General features: G+C 45.2%; 2 protein-coding genes and 1 long non-coding RNA gene across 37 annotated transcripts; 1 reads left to right on the forward strand and 2 right to left on the reverse strand.

The window, feature by feature from the left end:
- Nucleotides 1–713: 713 nt before the first annotated feature.
- Nucleotides 714–9,133, reverse strand: knop1 (lysine-rich nucleolar protein 1). 35 transcript variants are annotated; one of them, XM_052528111.1, is made up of 13 exons: nt 9,065–9,133; nt 8,665–8,745; nt 8,348–8,416; nt 7,434–8,078; nt 6,022–7,244; nt 5,560–5,790; nt 5,175–5,405; nt 5,027–5,103; nt 4,719–4,949; nt 4,103–4,256; nt 3,729–4,025; nt 2,453–2,530; nt 714–2,324 (listed from the first exon to the last, which is right to left on the reverse strand). In XM_052528111.1, the coding sequence occupies exons 4-5, from the start codon at nt 8,076–8,078 to the stop codon at nt 6,534–6,536; spliced, it is 1,356 nt and encodes a 451-aa protein (XP_052384071.1). In that variant the 5' UTR covers nt 8,348–8,416; nt 8,665–8,745; nt 9,065–9,133; the 3' UTR covers nt 714–2,324; nt 2,453–2,530; nt 3,729–4,025; nt 4,103–4,256; nt 4,719–4,949; nt 5,027–5,103; nt 5,175–5,405; nt 5,560–5,790; nt 6,022–6,533. The 35 variants fall into 35 exon arrangements, with proteins under 35 accessions (XP_052384071.1, XP_052384038.1, XP_052384036.1 ...); XM_052528078.1 differs by adding an exon at nt 4,334–4,410 and having other exon boundaries at nt 6,022–8,078; XM_052528076.1 differs by having other exon boundaries at nt 6,022–8,078.
- LOC127932464 (uncharacterized) lies at nt 8,712–16,608 on the forward strand. The gene is made up of 3 exons (XR_008145437.1): nt 8,712–8,781; nt 14,116–14,187; nt 16,519–16,608. It is a non-coding gene; the product is annotated as an uncharacterized LOC127932464 (long non-coding RNA).
- Nucleotides 10,297–16,521, reverse strand: gprc5bb (G protein-coupled receptor, class C, group 5, member Bb). Its single transcript, XM_052528122.1, has 4 exons — nt 16,338–16,521; nt 14,502–15,615; nt 14,095–14,207; nt 10,297–12,036 (listed from the first exon to the last, which is right to left on the reverse strand). Exons 2-4 carry the CDS (start codon nt 15,613–15,615, stop codon nt 11,992–11,994), a joined length of 1,272 nt encoding a protein of 423 aa, XP_052384082.1. The 5' UTR covers nt 16,338–16,521; the 3' UTR covers nt 10,297–11,991.
- Nucleotides 16,609–17,036: the final 428 nt, after the last annotated feature.

The raw sequence follows: 17,036 nt of genomic DNA on the forward strand, positions 1-17,036 counted from the left end.
AGTTAAGGCATTAGTTGACCGTACTAGACTACCGTATTACCTATATAGTGCACTACAGGGCCGCTGGTCAAAAGTAGTGCACTACAGGGCCGCTGGTCAAAAGTAGTACACTACAGGGCTCATAGGCCCACTGGTCAAAAGTAGTACACTACAGGGCTCATAGGCCCGCTGGTCAAAAGTAGTGCACTACAGGGCCCATAGGCCCACTGGTCAAAAGTAGTGCACTACAGGGCCCATAGGCCCACTGGTCAAAAGTAGTGCACTACAGGGCCCATAGGCCCACTGGTCAAAAGTAGTGCACTACAGGGCCGCTGGTCAAAAGTAGTACACTACAGGGCTCATAGGCCCACTGGTCAAAAGTAGTACACTACAGGGCTCATAGGCCCACTGGTCAAAAGTAGTACACTACAGGGCCCATAGGCCCACTGGTCAAAAGTAGTGCACTACAGGGCCCATAGGCCCACTGGTCAAAAGTAGTGCACTACAGGGCCCATAGGCCCACTGGTCAAAAGTAGTGCACTACAGGGCCCATAGGCCCACTGGTCAAAAGTAGTGCACTACAGGGCCCATAGGCCCACTGGTCAAAATTAGTGCACTATGTAGGGTGCCATTCAGGACGCTAACCTTATATCATACAGCCAGGAAGCATCACATACTGCACCAGTCAGAAGGCAGAAACACACACAGCTCTGCTCTCATTGATACCACAGGTGGATAGGTGCAGCTTTATGTCACACAATACTCCTAATACACAGTACTCCTAATATACTGAACAAAAATATGAATGTTTCATGAGCTGAAATAAAAGATCCCAGAAATGTTCCATATACACACACATGTTATTTCTCTCATTGTGCACACATATGTTTACATCCATGTTAGTGAGCATTTCTCCTCTGCCAAGGTAATCCATCCACCTGACAGGTGTGGCATATCAAGAAGCTGATTAAACCGCATGATCATTACACAGGTGCACCTTGTGCTGGGGACAAAAGACCACTCTAAAACGTGCGGGTTTGTCACAACACAATGCCACAGATGAAGTTCTGAGGGCATGTGCAATTGGCAACCTGACTGCAGGAATGTCCACCAGAGCTGTTGCCAAAGATTTGAATGTTCATTTCTCTACCATAAGCCGCCTCCAATGTCATTTTCGGGAATTTGGCAGTACGTCGAAAAGGCCTCACAACCACAGACCTCGTGTAACCAAGCCAGCCCAGGACCTCGACGTTCAGTCTTCTTCACCTGCGGGATCGTCTGAGACCATCCACCCAGCCAGCTGATGAAACTAGAGTATTTCTGTCTGTAATAAAACCTTTTTGTGGGGAAAAGCCTTTTCTGATTGGCTGGATCTGTCTCCCCAGTGGGAGGGCCTCTGCCCTCACAGGCCCATCCATGGCTGCACCCTGCCTAGTCATGTGAGATCTATAGATTAGGGCCTAATGGATTTATTTCTGATTTCTTTATAACTAACTCGTTAAAATCATTAAAATTGTTGCATTTATATTTTTGTTGCCAGTCATAAGTTTGGACACACCTCATTTCAGGATTTTTCTTTATTTTTACTGTTTTCTACATTGTAGAATAATAGCGAAGACATCAAAACTATGAAATAACACATATGGAATCATGTAGTAACCAAAAAAAGTCAAAATATATTTGCCAAGAGTGTGCAAAGTTGTCATTAAGGCAAAGGGTGGCTACTTTGAAGAATCTCAAATATAAAATATATTTTGATTTGTTTAACACTTTTTTGGTTACTACATGATTCCATATGTGTTATTTCATAGTTTTGATGTCTTCACTATTATTATACAATGTAGTAAAAATATAGGAAAACCCTGTAATGAGTAGGTGTGTCCAAACTACTGACTGGTACCGTATATACATTCATACACACCACATTCACCGACAGACACTCCCAAGACCCTGCAAGAGAAAAGGTACACACACACACTCATCCAAATCAATTTTGGATGCTAGACACACACTCAATGGTCCGTCCCGACTTAGTCATCGAAGCGCACCGATCGGGTTGTGTTGATGTCAATTGAGAACTTCTTATTGGACGGCGCCGAGAACCCAAGTCCCGCCCCCCTTCCCGTGAAGTCCATGCGGCGCGACTGAGCGCGCTCAAACTCCCCCAGTAGGCCTTGCTGCAAGCTCTGCTGTCCGTCTTTAGTCAGCGCCATGTTGGCCCGCCCTCCCGTCGCACCGCTCGCTGCTATTGGCTGCCCGCTCTTCTTGAAGCCGCCCATCAACCGCAGGAACTTACTATGTTGGTCGGAACTGTCAAACTGTGCAGTGCCCCACTGGCCCAAACCCTGGAAGAGAAGAAGAACAATGTTTGTAATATTTATATTCGACATAATGATTTGTTTCAGAGAAGAGTTGGTATGTGACCCCAAATTTGGGATACACCTTGGTGTCCACACATCATAAGAGTACTGACCGATGGTACCGGTGCTGCTTTGAGTTGGACTGGATTGGACTTCTGGTCGATCTCATTCTGCAGGGCCAGGCGTCTGCCCTATGGAATGGAATAGGACCATCGTTTTATATGAAGGCCATGTTATTTAGTACACAACATATACTCTATAGTCCATGTTATATAGTACACAACATATACTGTATAGTCCATGTTATATAGTACACAACATATACTCTATAGTCCATGTTATATAGAACACAACATATACTCTACTATAACATGTAGTTAGTTGGTGATTTACCGTACTCCTAGTCAATGGCTGCCCATTTGATTTTTTGACCAGTTATTGGCAAAAGATCTAATTATTGGAAAAACAGCAGAATCACTTTGCAATCACTTGGGAGTATCCCTGACACAGACCAGGCACTACTCTGGAGCCAGCGCCACACACAGACCAGGCACTACTCTGGAGCCAGCGCCACACACAGACCAGGCACTACTCTGGAGCCAGCGCCACACACAGACCAGGCACTACTCTGGAGCCAGCGCCACACACAGACCAGGCACTACTCTGGAGGCAGCGCCACACACAGACCAGGCACTACTCTGGAGCCAGCGCCACACACAGACCAGGCACTACTCTGGAGCCAGCGCCACACACAGACCAGGCACTACTCTGGAGCCAGCGCCACACACAGACCAGACACTACTCTGGAGCCAGCGCCACACACAGACCAGGCACTACTCTGGAGCCAGCGCCACACACAGACCAGGCACTACTCTGGAGCCAGCGCCACACACAGACCAGGCACTACTCTGGAGCCAGCGCCACACACAGACCAGGCACTACTCTGGAGCCAGCGCCACACAGACCAGGCACTACTCTGGAGCCAGCGCCACACACAGACCAGGCACAGACCAGGCACTACTCTGGAGCCAGCGCCACACACAGACCAGCTTAACGTCCTCAGATGCTTCTAGCGCCATGTATATTATTACAGTCAGAGGGTATTACTTCAGCAGTATAGAGCATTTATATTGGTTGGTGTGTGTCCAACATGTCATTGATTAAACACAATGCTACAGTCAAACAACAACATTCAATAATAAGCATTTGCATAATATAATGCATTCATAATTTATTCATAAATAGTTACATAATCAATATACATGTTTAATTCAGACCAGGAAGAAATGACATTTCTCTTTCTCACAGTGACAGAGTTGGATTGGTGGACTGACTGGCAAGTGGGATTCCCAGGATCCAAACAGATCTAATGGGTCGTCAGCGATCTACCTGATCAATATTGATCTCGAAGGTGTTTCCCCTGGTCTCTGACAGGAAAACCACATCTGTCTGGTCCCTCTGGGGGTTGGAACAAAACAACATATCAGACAACTACAGACTGATACTGTCAGCGTTTTAATACCTTTAAGTAGAAACAATTCAATAAGAAAGTCAACACTGTTTTATCCATTTATTCATTTAACAGTTTAACTATTCTGTTAGTCAGCACCTCCAGCATTCTGGGTGCGGGTCAGAGCATTGGTTTTTATATTCATTTAACAGTTTAACTATTCTGTTAGTCAGCACCTCCAGCATTCTGGGTGCGGGTCAAAGCATTGGTTTTTATATTCATTTAACAGTTTAACTATTCTGTTAGTCAGCACCTCCAGCATTCTGGGTGCGGGTCAGAGCATTGGTTTTTATATTCATTTAACAGTTTAACTATTCTGTTAGTCAGCACCTCCAGCATTCTGGGTGCGGGTCAGAGCATTGGTTTTTATATTCATTTAACAGTTTAACTATTCTGTTAGTCAGCACCTCCAGCATTCTGGGTGCGGGTCAGAGCATTGGTTTTTATATTCATTTAACAGTTTAACTATTCTGTTAGTCGGCACCTCCAGCATTCTGGGTGCGGGTCAGAGCATTGGTTTTTATATTCATTTAACAGTTTAACTATTCTGTTAGTCAGCACCTCCAGCATTCTGGGTGCGGGTCAGAGCATTGGTTTTTATATTCATTTAACAGTTTAACTATTCTGTTAATCAGCACCTCCAGCATTCTGGGTGCGGGTCAGAGCATTGGTTTTTATATTCATTTAACAGTTTAACTATTCTGTTAGTCAGCACCTCCAGCATTCTGGGTGCGGGTCAGAGCATTGGTTTTTATATTCATTTAACAGTTTAACTATTCTGTTAATCAGCACCTCCAGCATTCTGGGTGCGGGTCAGAGCATTGGTTTTTATATTCATTTAACAGTTTAACTATTCTGTTAATCAGCACCTCCAGCATTCTGGGTGCGGGTCAGAGCATTGGTTTTTATATTCATTTAACAGTTTAACTATTCTGTTAGTCAGCACCTCCAGCATTCTGGGTGCGGGTCAGAGCATTGGTTTTTATATTCATTTAACAGTTTAACTATTCTGTTAGTCAGCACCTCCAGCATTCTGGGTGCGGGTCAGAGCATTGGTTTTTATATTCATTTAACAGTTTAACTATTCTGTTAGTCAGCACCTCCAGCATTCTGGGTGCGGGTCAGAGCATTGGTTTTTATATTCATTTAACAGTTTAACTATTCTGTTAGTCGGCACCTCCAGCATTCTGGGTGCGGGTCAGAGCATTGGTTTTTATATTCATTTAACAGTTTAACTATTCTGTTAGTCAGCACCTCCAGCATTCTGGGTGCGGGTCAGAGCATTGGTTTTTATATTCATTTAACAGTTTAACTATTCTGGGCACCTCCAGCATTCTGGGTGCGGGTCAGAGCATTGGTTTTTATATTCATTTAACAGTTTAACTATTCTGTTAGTCAGCACCTCCAGCATTCTGGGTGCGGGTCAGAGCATTGGTTTTTATATTCATTTAACAGTTTAACTATTCTGTTAGTCAGCACCTCCAGCATTCTGGGTGCGGGTCAGAGCATTGGTTTTTATATTCATTTAACAGTTTAACTATTCTGTTAGTCAGCACCTCCAGCATTCTGGGTGCGGGTCAGAGCATTGGTTTTTATATTCATTTAACAGTTTAACTATTCTGTTAATCAGCACCTCCAGCATTCTGGGTGCGGGTCAGAGCATTGGTTTTTATATTCATTTAACAGTTTAACTATTCTGTTAATCAGCACCTCCAGCATTCTGGGTGCGGGTCAGAGCATTGGTTTTTATATTCATTTAACAGTTTAACTATTCTGTTAGTCAGCACCTCCAGCATTCTGGGTGCGGGTCAGAGCATTGGTTTTTATATTCATTTAACAGTTTAACTATTCTGTTAGTCAGCACCTCCAGCATTCTGGGTGCGGGTCAGAGCATTGGTTTTTATATTCATTTAACAGTTTAACTATTCTGTTAGTCAGCACCTCCAGCATTCTGGGTGCGGGTCAGAGCATTGGTTTTTATATTCATTTAACAGTTTAACTATTCTGTTAGTCGGCACCTCCAGCATTCTGGGTGCGGGTCAGAGCATTGGTTTTTATATTCATTTAACAGTTTAACTATTCTGTTAGTCAGCACCTCCAGCATTCTGGGTGCGGGTCAGAGCATTGGTTTTTATATTCATTTAACAGTTTAACTATTCTGTTAGTCGGCACCTCCAGCATTCTGGGTGCGGGTCAGAGCATTGGTTTTTATATTCATTTAACAGTTTAACTATTCTGTTAGTCAGCACCTCCAGCATTCTGGGTGCGGGTCAGAGCATTGGTTTTTATATTCATTTAACAGTTTAACTATTCTGTTAGTCGGCACCTCCAGCATTCTGGGTGCGGGTCAGAGCATTGGTTTTTATATTCATTTAACAGTTAACTATTCTGTTAGTCAGCACCTCCAGCATTCTGGGTGCGGGTCAGAGCATTGGTTTTTACAATACTTTCAACAAGGACCTTTCAAATGGCTCTAGAATCAGGGCCACCTTCCAGAGGCAAACATTGTTGACCATTTCAGATAGAAATGTCAGGAATAGAGCCGACACGATTCCTCATTCTACATGTCAGAGAGACATGTTTGTTCTACATCATATATGTCTATCTGAACGTTCCACAACGGTGTACCCTGCTGAAGGAGACCCATGATTTGATAACCTCTTCACCTCTGACCCTTAACCCCTTTAACTCACCTCCTGGTATTCAGGGTCGCAGCTCTCCACCTTTATCTTCTTTTTCCCCTTCGTCATAACCTTCTTCCCTTTCTGGTGAGGGGTGCTGTCCTCCATTTCTGTCTCTACCTCAGAGCTCTTCTTCACCTTCTTTTTCCTTCCCTCACTCTCTCTGTCCTCCAACTGTTCCACTACTCCTGTCATATCCACCCTTTTCACATGTTTGGGCTTCCACTTGTCCACCACATCCGCCTCCTCTGTTAGTGCAGAGGCCTTTCTCTTCTTCTTCTTGCCCTCCTCCTTTCTCTCCGTGTCCATGGTGGTGTCTGCAGCGCTGCTGGAGGACTTGGGTTTCTTCTTCTTCTTTTTGGTGTTATTCTGTTCCTCCTCCTGTACTGCTGCTGTAGCCTCAGCTCCCTTCTTCTTCTTCTTGGTGTTATTCTGTTCCTCCTCCTGTACTGCTGCTGTAGCCTCAGCTCCCTTCTTCTTCTTCTTGGTGTTATTCTGTTCCTCCTCCTGTACTGCTGCTGTAGCCTCAGCTCCCTTCTTCTTCTTTTTGGTGTTATTCTGTTCCTCCTCCTGTACTGCTGCTGTAGCCTCAGCTCCCTTCTTCTTCTTCTTGGTGTTATTCTGTTCCTCCTCCTGTACTGCTGCTGTAGCCTCAGCTCCCTTCTTCTTCTTCTTGGTGTTATTCTGTTCCTCCTCCTGTACTGCTGCTGTAGCCTCAGCTCCCTTCTTCTTCTTTTTGGTGTTATTCTGTTCCTCCTCCTGTACTGCTGCTGTAGCCTCAGCTCCCTTCTTCTTCTTTTTGGTGTTATTCTGTTCCTCCTCCTGTACTGCTGCTGTAGCCTCAGCTCCCTTCTTCTTCTTTTTGGTGTTATTCTGTTCCTCCTCCTGTACTGCTGCTGTAGCCTCAGCTCCCTTCTTCTTCTTCTTGGTGTTATTCTGTTCCTCCTCCTGTACTGCTGCTGTAGCCTCAGCTCCCTTCTTCTTCTTCTTGGTGTTATTCTGTTCCTCCTCCTGTACTGCTGCTGTAGCCTCAGCTCCCTTCTTTACTACCACTTCTTTCTCTGTCTCTCCGCACTCTTTCTCTTTTGTCTCTCCTTTCTCAGCGACTGCTCTTTTCTTACCCTTCTTTTTCTTCTTCGTCTCCCCCTCTTCCTCCTCCTGACTCTCAGTTGGTTCAGCAGCTTTAGGGATCTTTTTCTCCTTCTTTCCTTCCTCTGTTTTTCCCTTCTCTTTCTTGCCTTTCTTTATTTCTATCACCTCTCCTTCCTCTACCTTGACAACACTGATCTCTGTCTCTTCTGCCTGAGAGAGCTTATTTTTTTTCAGCTTCTGCCCATTTTCCACTACTCCTTTCTCGTCCTTTAATCCACTGTGTTCTGTCTGTAGCTCCGTTTTAACAGTGTTAAAACCTTTCTGCTTCTTCTTCTGGCCGCACCCTCCTCCGTCATTTCCATTAGTCATGACTTCCTCACCGTTGGTGTCCTTCCCACTCTTCTTGTTTGTCTTCTTCATGGTAACGTTCCTGTTGCCTGTGTCGGCCTGGACCATCTGAGAAAAATAAACATCCCACAATATGGATCTGTTTGAAAGAAGCAGTCACTTCAAAGGACATTGTAGAGAATGCATTTTTGGTTTAAAATGGACACAATATTGATATTGACAGTGTGTGTCCTAAATGAAACCCTATTTTCTATATAGTGCACTTCTTCTGACCCAATGTGTCCTGGTTTAAAGGTGGTGCACTAAATAGGGGATATGGTGGCATTTGGGATGCAGCCAGTGTCATTTTGTAGAGCAACACAGAACCAGATACAAACCAGTGATCTGACTGAAACCGTGGACTGGGACTCCTTGTCTATCTCCCTCTGTAGGGCCAGACGTTGAGCCTACAGGGGATAAAGCCCGGATTAAAAACTAACAGTAAACTTTTACAGTAGATGTTGGCTAAAGTACTATGTTTCATAGGTTGTCTATCCAAATTGTCAGCCAATCCCAGCACATGTGGAGGAAGGGGTCTTAAAAATCAGTGATTCACATACACTGACTGGTGATCAATTGATAATGATTGTTGTTTGTGTGATTTGATAAATTGATAGTGATTTATTTTATGGTGATCTCATCTAACGTTAGCTACCTGATCAATAAAGACCGTTTCCACCGTGTTGTATCTTCCTGTCTTCTCGGACACGAAAACCACTTCGTCATGAAAAGCCGTCTGCATAATGAAACACATCCAGGTCAGTTAACGCAGGTAGGTTGTACAAAACAATAACATTTACCAGTCTATTTGCCTAGGTTATAATGTAGTTTACAAAACAGCTTGATCGGTGTAAGTCAAGTTATGCTAGCAAGCAGCATCGATTGAATGTGTACATGGGGTGTTAGGGTTAGCTAGCTTGCCATGTTAGCTGACCAAATAACCCGTCACCGGTGATAAAACACTTTGCAACGGGTCAACACAGCAATTCGCTGGAAGACTACCTGAACGCTTCATCATTTCATATTTACAAATAACGGCATTAAAGTTGACTTACTTTTAAGACTCACGTAGAAACGTGTGTACACCGGTGCTGCACTGCTCCTTGACCCGGAAATACTGTCAGATTCTCTTCTGGTAATCGTCCTCGTGTGTCTATAGCAACAAAGCTCAACGGCACGCTCCTTCTGTTCCTCTCCTATCTCCTGATTCTCTCTCTTCTTACACCTCGTATTTGTCTTTATCTTTCTCGCTCTCTCATATGCTGTATGTGTGGTTATCTCTCTCAAAAAACGTGCAGAACAATAAAACATACCCAATCAAGTTGCAGAGCTCTGAAAAGCCCATGTGCTTATTGCTCCACTACTTTTGACTGGAGTTCCCATGCAGTATGGGCAAACATTCACTCCATAATTTTCTCACACACACATACATTTATACTGACTCTACACACACGCACACCGACTCATAGACCATGTATATAGTATGTTTACTTACATTATCATGTTCTTCTTATTTTGTATTTACTGTGTGTTTTTTGTTCTACCTTGTTATTGTCAGATTGACATTGTTATTGATTACTGCATGGTTGGGCTTACAGCTGGGCATCACATGTATTTTACTGTCCTTGTGCAAATGACATTAAACACCTCTAGTTTTATGGAACCCAAAGAGACTGTAATCAACAGCAGAGGGCGTTGGGGTGCTGTAAGCCTAGCCGTTACGTTGGCTGACCCAAAGAGACTCTGTAATCAACAGCAGAGGGCGTTGGGGTCCTGTAAGCCTAGCCGTTACGTTGGCTGACCCAAAGAGACTCTGTAATCAACAGCAGAGGGCGTTAAGGTGCTGTAGCCTAGCCGTTACGTTGGCTGACCCAAAGAGACTCTGTAATCAACAGCAGAGGGCGTTAAGGTGCTGTAGCCTAGCCGTTACGTTGGCTGACCCAAAGAGACTCTGTAATCAACAGCAGAGGGCGTTAAGGTGCTGTAGCCTAGCTGTTACATTGTGTGTGTCCAGTATGGCATCCTATTCCCTATATAGTGGACGACTTTTGACCAGGATGCCATTCAGGATGCTCACCAGCAAAGCCTGTAGCTTATTAGAACTGTCACTTACCGTGCCAGTGGCTTTTACCAGAGATAGATAGAAGCCCTAAGCCTACAAGATGTGGAACCTTTTCTGTTTTAGGCTTTCCGTGCTACATACTATCATTACCACGACAACACGGCTGCCGCAAGGCATATCATGTTAAAACGCAAACAATCTGTCATTTTAGATAGAAGCCAAATAAACCTTCCAAACAGTTTAATATAGAAATGTTTCTGCCTTCAAGTTTGCATGCTTACAAAGCCTTCTACAGACACCTCAATATTATGTCGATCCAAACAGTTTAATCTATATTTTATTTCATTGAGTTTTGTGTGAGAATTGTGTTTAAGAGACATGCAACCAAGCCCTCCTCTGTATCAGGACATAGGATGATAATATAAAGCCTTATACAGGAGTACACGACTGGTCACAGTAAAGCCACTAATACCAATCCCCCCTATCAGTTTCCCTAAATGGGTAATTCCAAGGTTAGAGCACCATAGGGATTAAGAGACAGCAGATTAGTCCAATCAAGGACAAGGGGGTGTCTCAATGTTCAGGTGTTGGGAGATAAAACACGCAAAGAGCAAAGAAGAAGTCTCTGAAATATATAACGTTAGTATGAGGTGCAGATCCTACCATTAATTCATATACTGTATATTCTGCCATATAATCATACTGATATTGCACTCCCTGATAAAAACTCTCAAAATGTGTTACAACAACCCCATAACAAAACTACTGATATCATAGAACCACACCAAAAACATACAGTACTCGTCTGTGACACCAATAATAAATTCAATTTCACCATCATAACATTCACCATGGAAATATGCCACACGAACGTTATATCCCAAATAGTGACAGCAGAGATTAGCTCAATAATAAAGTGCTGGATCACAACAACCCTGGTGGACCGAACACAAAGCTGAGAGTCTTAGGAAAAAACACTTGTTTACGTGTCCCAACACATCTAATAGAGTCATACGCATCATCAATAGGAGCAACTCTTAGTGGTCCGCATCCCAAATGGCACCCCATTCCCCACATAGCGCACTACTTTAGAACCCTTTGGATCCTGATCAAAATTAGCGCACTAAATAGGAAATAGAATGCCATTTGAGACTCGTCACACAGAGTCTGTCGAGAACATGAGTGGGCAGGCGAGGTTAGTGAGCACGGTGGATGGATGGAATTTACATACATACTGAATGCCTCCAGAATGGAGCCCTATTCCTTATAATGCAGTGCTTCAACCAGAACCAGAACCATACGGCTCTGGCCAACAGTAGTGCATTTTATAGGCAATAGAGTTCTATTTGGGACGTGACCACTGTTCTCCTGTACCTGGTGTGTCATATAGGCTTTCCCCTCCCCCTTTTTAAAACAACAAAACAGAAAAGCTAAAAATATTTAACAGAAAAACAGAAGTCTGTAACACTGTATCCCAAATGGAACTCTATTCCTATGTAGTGCACTTCTTTTGACCAGAGCCGGTGCCATTTGGGACTGTTCACTGAGCGAGCTTGACGTTCATCATCATCATCGGGAATATATTCCAGTCTGCATGGGTTAAGACGGGGGAGGCAATGTCTTTGTTACCCTTCTCTGTATCTCCTGCAGTCAAGCCTGGAATGACATTTCTTGTGAGCACTGATCTCAAATCAGTTTTTCCCTTTTCCTCTCAATGACCAAAGTGTATAAAAAAGTTAGTGTGAGCTGATCCTAGATCTGTGGCTAGGGGCAAATTCCTTGTTGCAGTGCTTTGTACAGTCAATGGTGAGGTGAGGTAGAGGCATTGATGGGGTTATGAGTGACATTGGAAACATTCCGGAGCATTCCGGCACCATAATATGCCGTGTTGCCGTGGAGACCGGTTCCAAGGTTCTCCTCTCACCACAGCTGTCTCCCTGTGTAGTTCACCGGAGCGGTAGGCATCTGTTACAGACAGACAAGTGGTTAGTGGTGTGTGTGTGTGTGTGTGTGTGTGTGTGTGTGTGTGTGTGTGTGTGTGTGTGTGTGTGTGTGTGTGTGTGTGTGTGTGTGTGTGTGTGTGTGTGTGTGTGTGTGTGTGTATGTGTGTATGTGTTAAATCAAATCAAATGTTATTTGTCACATGAATACAACAGGTGTAGACTTTACCATGAAATGTTTACTTATGATCCCTTTCCCAACAATGCAGTTAAAAAGTAAAAACATTTGCAAATAGATCAAAAGAAAATAGTAAGACAATAAAATAACAGTAACGATGCTATACAGTGGGGCAAAAAAGTATTTAGTCAGCCACCAATTGTGCAAGTTCTCCCACTTAAAAATAGAGGCCTGTCATTTTCATCATAGGTACACTTCAACTATGACAGACAAAATGAGAAAAAAAATCCTGAAAATCACATTGTAGGATTTTGAATGAATTTATTTGCAATTTATGGTGGAAAATAAGTATTTGGTCACCTACAAACAAACCTGTAACTTCTTCTTTAAGAGGCTCCTCTGTCCTCCACTCTTTACCTGTATTAATGGCACCTGTTTGAACTTGTTATCAGTATAAAAGACACCTGTCCACAACCTCAAACAGTCACACTCCAAACTCCACTATGGTCAAGACCAAAGAGCTGTCAAAGGACACCAGAAACAAAATTGTAGACCTGCACCAGGCTGGGAAGACTGAATCTGCAATAGGTAAGCAGCTTGGTTTGAAGAAATCAACTGTGGGAGCAATTATTAGGAAATGGAAGACATACAAGACCACTGATAATCTCCCTCGATCTGGGGCTCCACGCAAGATCTCACCCCGTGGGGTCAAAATGATCACAAGAATGGTGAGCAAAAATCCCAGAACCACACGGGAGGACCTAGTGAATGACCTGCAGAGAGCTGGGACCAAAGTAACAAAGCCTACCATCAGTAACACACAACACCGCCAGGGACTCAAATCCTGCAGTGCCAGACGTGTCCCCCTGCTTAAGCCAGTACATGTCCAGGCCCGTCTGAAAGTTGCTAGAGAGAATTTGGATGATCCAGAAGAAGATTGGGAGAATGTCATATGGTCAGATGAAACCAAAATATAACTTTTTGGTAAAAACTCAACTCGTCGTGTTTGGAGGACCAAGAATGAAGCGTGGGGGTGGAAACATCATGCTTTGGGGCTGTTTTTATGCAAAGGGACCAGGACGACTGATCCGTGTAAAGGAAAAAATGAATGGGGCCATGTATCGTGAGATTTTGAGTGAAAACCTCCTTCCATCAGCAAGGGCATTGAGGATGAAACGTGGCTGGGTCTTTCAGCATGACAATGATCCCAAACATACCGCCCGGGCAACGAAGGAGTGGCTTCGTAAGAAGCATTTCAAGGTCCTGGAGTGGCCTTGCCAGTCTCCAGATCTCAACCCCATAGAAAATCTTTGGAGGGAGTTGAAAGTCTGTGTTGCCCAGCAACAGCCCCAAAACATCACTGCTCTAGAGGAGATCTGCATGGAGGAATGGGCCAAAATACCGGCAACAGTGTGTGAAAACCTTGTGAAGACTTACAGAAAACGTTTGACCTCTGTCATTGCCAACAAAGGGTATATAACAAAGTATTGAGATACATTTTTGTTATTGACTAAATACTTTTTTGCCCCACTGTACAGGCTATATACAATGAGCACCGGTACCGAGTCAGTGTAGAGGTAGTTGAGTTAATATGTAATAATATAATATTATAAACTGGGTGGTTTAAGCCCTGAATGCTGATTGGCTGACAGCCAGGGTATATCAGACCATATACCACAGGTATGACAAAACATGTATTTTTACTGCTCTAATTACATGGGTAACCAGTTTATAATAGCAATAAGGCACCTTGGGGGTTTGTGGTATATGGCCAATTTATGCGCCGTTCCTAAGAACAGCCCTTAGCCGTGGTATATTGGCCATATACCACACCCCGGGCCTTATTGTTTAAATATAATATGAACATGGGTGTTTGTGTGTGTGTGAGAGATATGACACACTAACCGTTCCTCCGTTCATCACCAGGGCCATCTCAGTGGGCTGGTACATATGGCCTCTGAAGGGGATCCCAGGACGCATCCCCCCATGTCCGTTATGGTACGACCCACCTCTCAGTGCTGAGACTCGACCCAGGGAGAGAGAAAACACAAATCAAGGGGATGTTACTAGTTAATCGTTAGTTCGTTTTTTTTCTGTAGACAATCATTCTATTTAGACTTAAATCTTTTGCATGTACACAAACATTTGCAAACCCACACATAGCCTTTCACACAACCACACACATACACACACACACACACACACACACACACACACACACACACACACACACACACACACACACACACACACACACACACACACACACACACACACACACACACACACACACACACACACACACAGTGTACCTGCGCTGTGTTCCTCGATAGAGTAGGTCTGGTTATCTGCGCAGGGCCTGTGTGTGAGGGTGTGTGTGGGTAATGGCACCTCCTGTTGGAAGCAGGGCTGCAGGGGCTGGCTGGTGTGAAAGTAGTCCTGCTGGTTGGGGACCGGCGGGTCCCTCAGACACAGGTGGGCTTCTGGGATAGCGTGAAATAACAGGAGGATCCATCCTTGCGCCACCAAGGCAACCGCCAACACCGGCTCATCCCAGTCCGGTTGCCGTCCTTCCCCGCCACCCAACCGCGCCCCCCTCAACGCTGCGTCGCCATAGAGATAGAGCACAAGCCAGGAGATCCATAGCAACAGGGACGCCAGGCAGGACAGGAAGAGCCATACGGCGTTGCACTTCCAACGCCGCTCGCACCCTCCGTCACTCCCCTCCTCTGCCTCGTCCCCTCCCCCTTCCCCTCCACACAGCACCACAGCCAGGGAGAGGCACAGCGCCGTCAGGAGCAGCCCCAGGGCGTAGCTGCAAACCAGGGCAAAGTCTACCGGTGGGTAGTCGCAGGCCCCGTGGCCCTCCCTCACCACTGTCAGCAGCAGCCACTCTCCAGAGATGATCCCCTGGACCAGGGCCAGGGCCATGCCAAGCCCAGCCAGGGAGCTCCCTTTGGGGCTAGACTTTCCAGACACCAGCCTCTTCAACCGCACCGCCTGGGCCAGGAGGCAGGAGAAGCACAGGGCGAACAGGGGGCCCCAGAGGACCCGGCGGACCACACACAGGACCTCGTTACGCCCCACCAGGAAGACCAGGGACAGAGAGAAGAGAACCAAGAGGGAGGCCAGCAGGAGGAGAAGAGGACCCAGGCCGGAGCGCCGATCTGGGTCAAGGATGGAGTGGCGCTTGGCTAGGAGAACCACAGAGAGGACCAGGGAGGTGATGGCTCCACCACAGGCCACGGCCTCCAACACCACCCCCCACACAGACTCCAGGTCACACAACGTCCTGTAGAAGGGGTCCACGTTCACACCGCAACCCAGAGGAGGGGGAGGGGCCAGGCCGGGGTCGATGATGTCATCCTGGGAGTGTCCGCAGCCAATCAGAGAGAGGAGAAAGAGAAGGACGGGACTGAGGGCCATCTGAGATAGAGAGAAATTAAGAAGAAGAGGGAGAGAGAAGCAAAACGTTGTTACTGAATCATGTCAACAACACAGCACCAGAATGGCCTGTCTCTTGCTATCACTTGTTTAGTCAGTGTATCATTCAGTGTTGGACCACAAGAGACGTTGGGATGAGTTTCTGCTAGAGGGAACTAACTGTTCCTGGTACATCTTTCATTTCACAAATATATCATTATTATGTAATGTCCTTTCTCAATCTCTAACTGCTTGGATGCTCATACACACACACACACACACACACACACACACACACACACACACACACACACACACACACACACACACACACACACACACACACACACACACACTAAAATGCACACACACATACACAGCATGGCCCTCAGCAGCCCACTCAGCCTGTGCCAGCCAGGGCCACGGTTCCCATAGTAACGCACAGCCAAGTGGGTTGGCCTACATAGCGCTGGGTTTTCACAACACAGGCTGAGTGACAAGTACACGCACACACAAACACACCGACACACACAGTTCAACATGGGAAGAAAGCACTTTTTTTGAAAGTGTCATGGCCCGGGGCGGGGCTACGATAGGGGCTATCAAAAAGTTATAATTAAGCTATCAGTCTTTACATCTGACACCAAAAACAACAATAATCCATAAAACTGTGCACATTAATCCTTCAAATATTAATTTGTTCAATTATTGTGAACTGAACTCACCTTGAGAGATTAGTCGAATGTTCCGTTAGGTTACTTAATAACTGTCATGACTTCGGAAAAATAAAGAGGTCACATCTCTAGTCCCACATAGTCGATATCCCAAACTCATAATTCATCTTGGGTCCATGTTAGTTCAATGACGTTTGTTCAGCAGACTCATTAAGATCTTCTTCATTTACAGGCGACTACAAGGTGACCGTTATCTGACGTGTTGGCGAGCTGTGCGCACAGCAGATCGCACGCTCACCATAAATAACGGACTGTATAAAAGGTTAGTCACTCGTTGAATATACCGTTTGTATTCCATCCGGTCTCCGGTGGCGCGAGCTGTGACGGTTATTGGGTCCGTTAAATTTCACTCCTGTCTGTGGAATCTCTCTGGTGCGTTTCCTTTATTTTCCCATGGTATCACGTTATATCACATCATTGTTTTGGCAATGCTACAGCGCGCTATGAGCACTCCAAGAAAGTGTCAGGTGCACGCTTGACTTCACTCCCCCACATAGCCAAATATAACAAACCTGACTAAAAGTTTTTTTTTTCTCTCTCCCTCTCTCTCTCTCTCTCTCTCTCTCTCTCTCTCTCTCTCTCTCTCTCCAAATCTGCGGGGGATGTAAACAGCAACTTGGTTGCAGCTGTCGGCTTGAGGCTCACAGGGACGCTGCAATGCTACTTCAAAGCACTGCTCTCCTCTGCTCA

The sequence above is a fragment of the Oncorhynchus keta genome, chromosome 10 (assembly GCF_023373465.1).
Source record: "Oncorhynchus keta strain PuntledgeMale-10-30-2019 chromosome 10, Oket_V2, whole genome shotgun sequence".
NCBI lineage: Eukaryota > Metazoa > Chordata > Actinopteri > Salmoniformes > Salmonidae > Oncorhynchus > Oncorhynchus keta.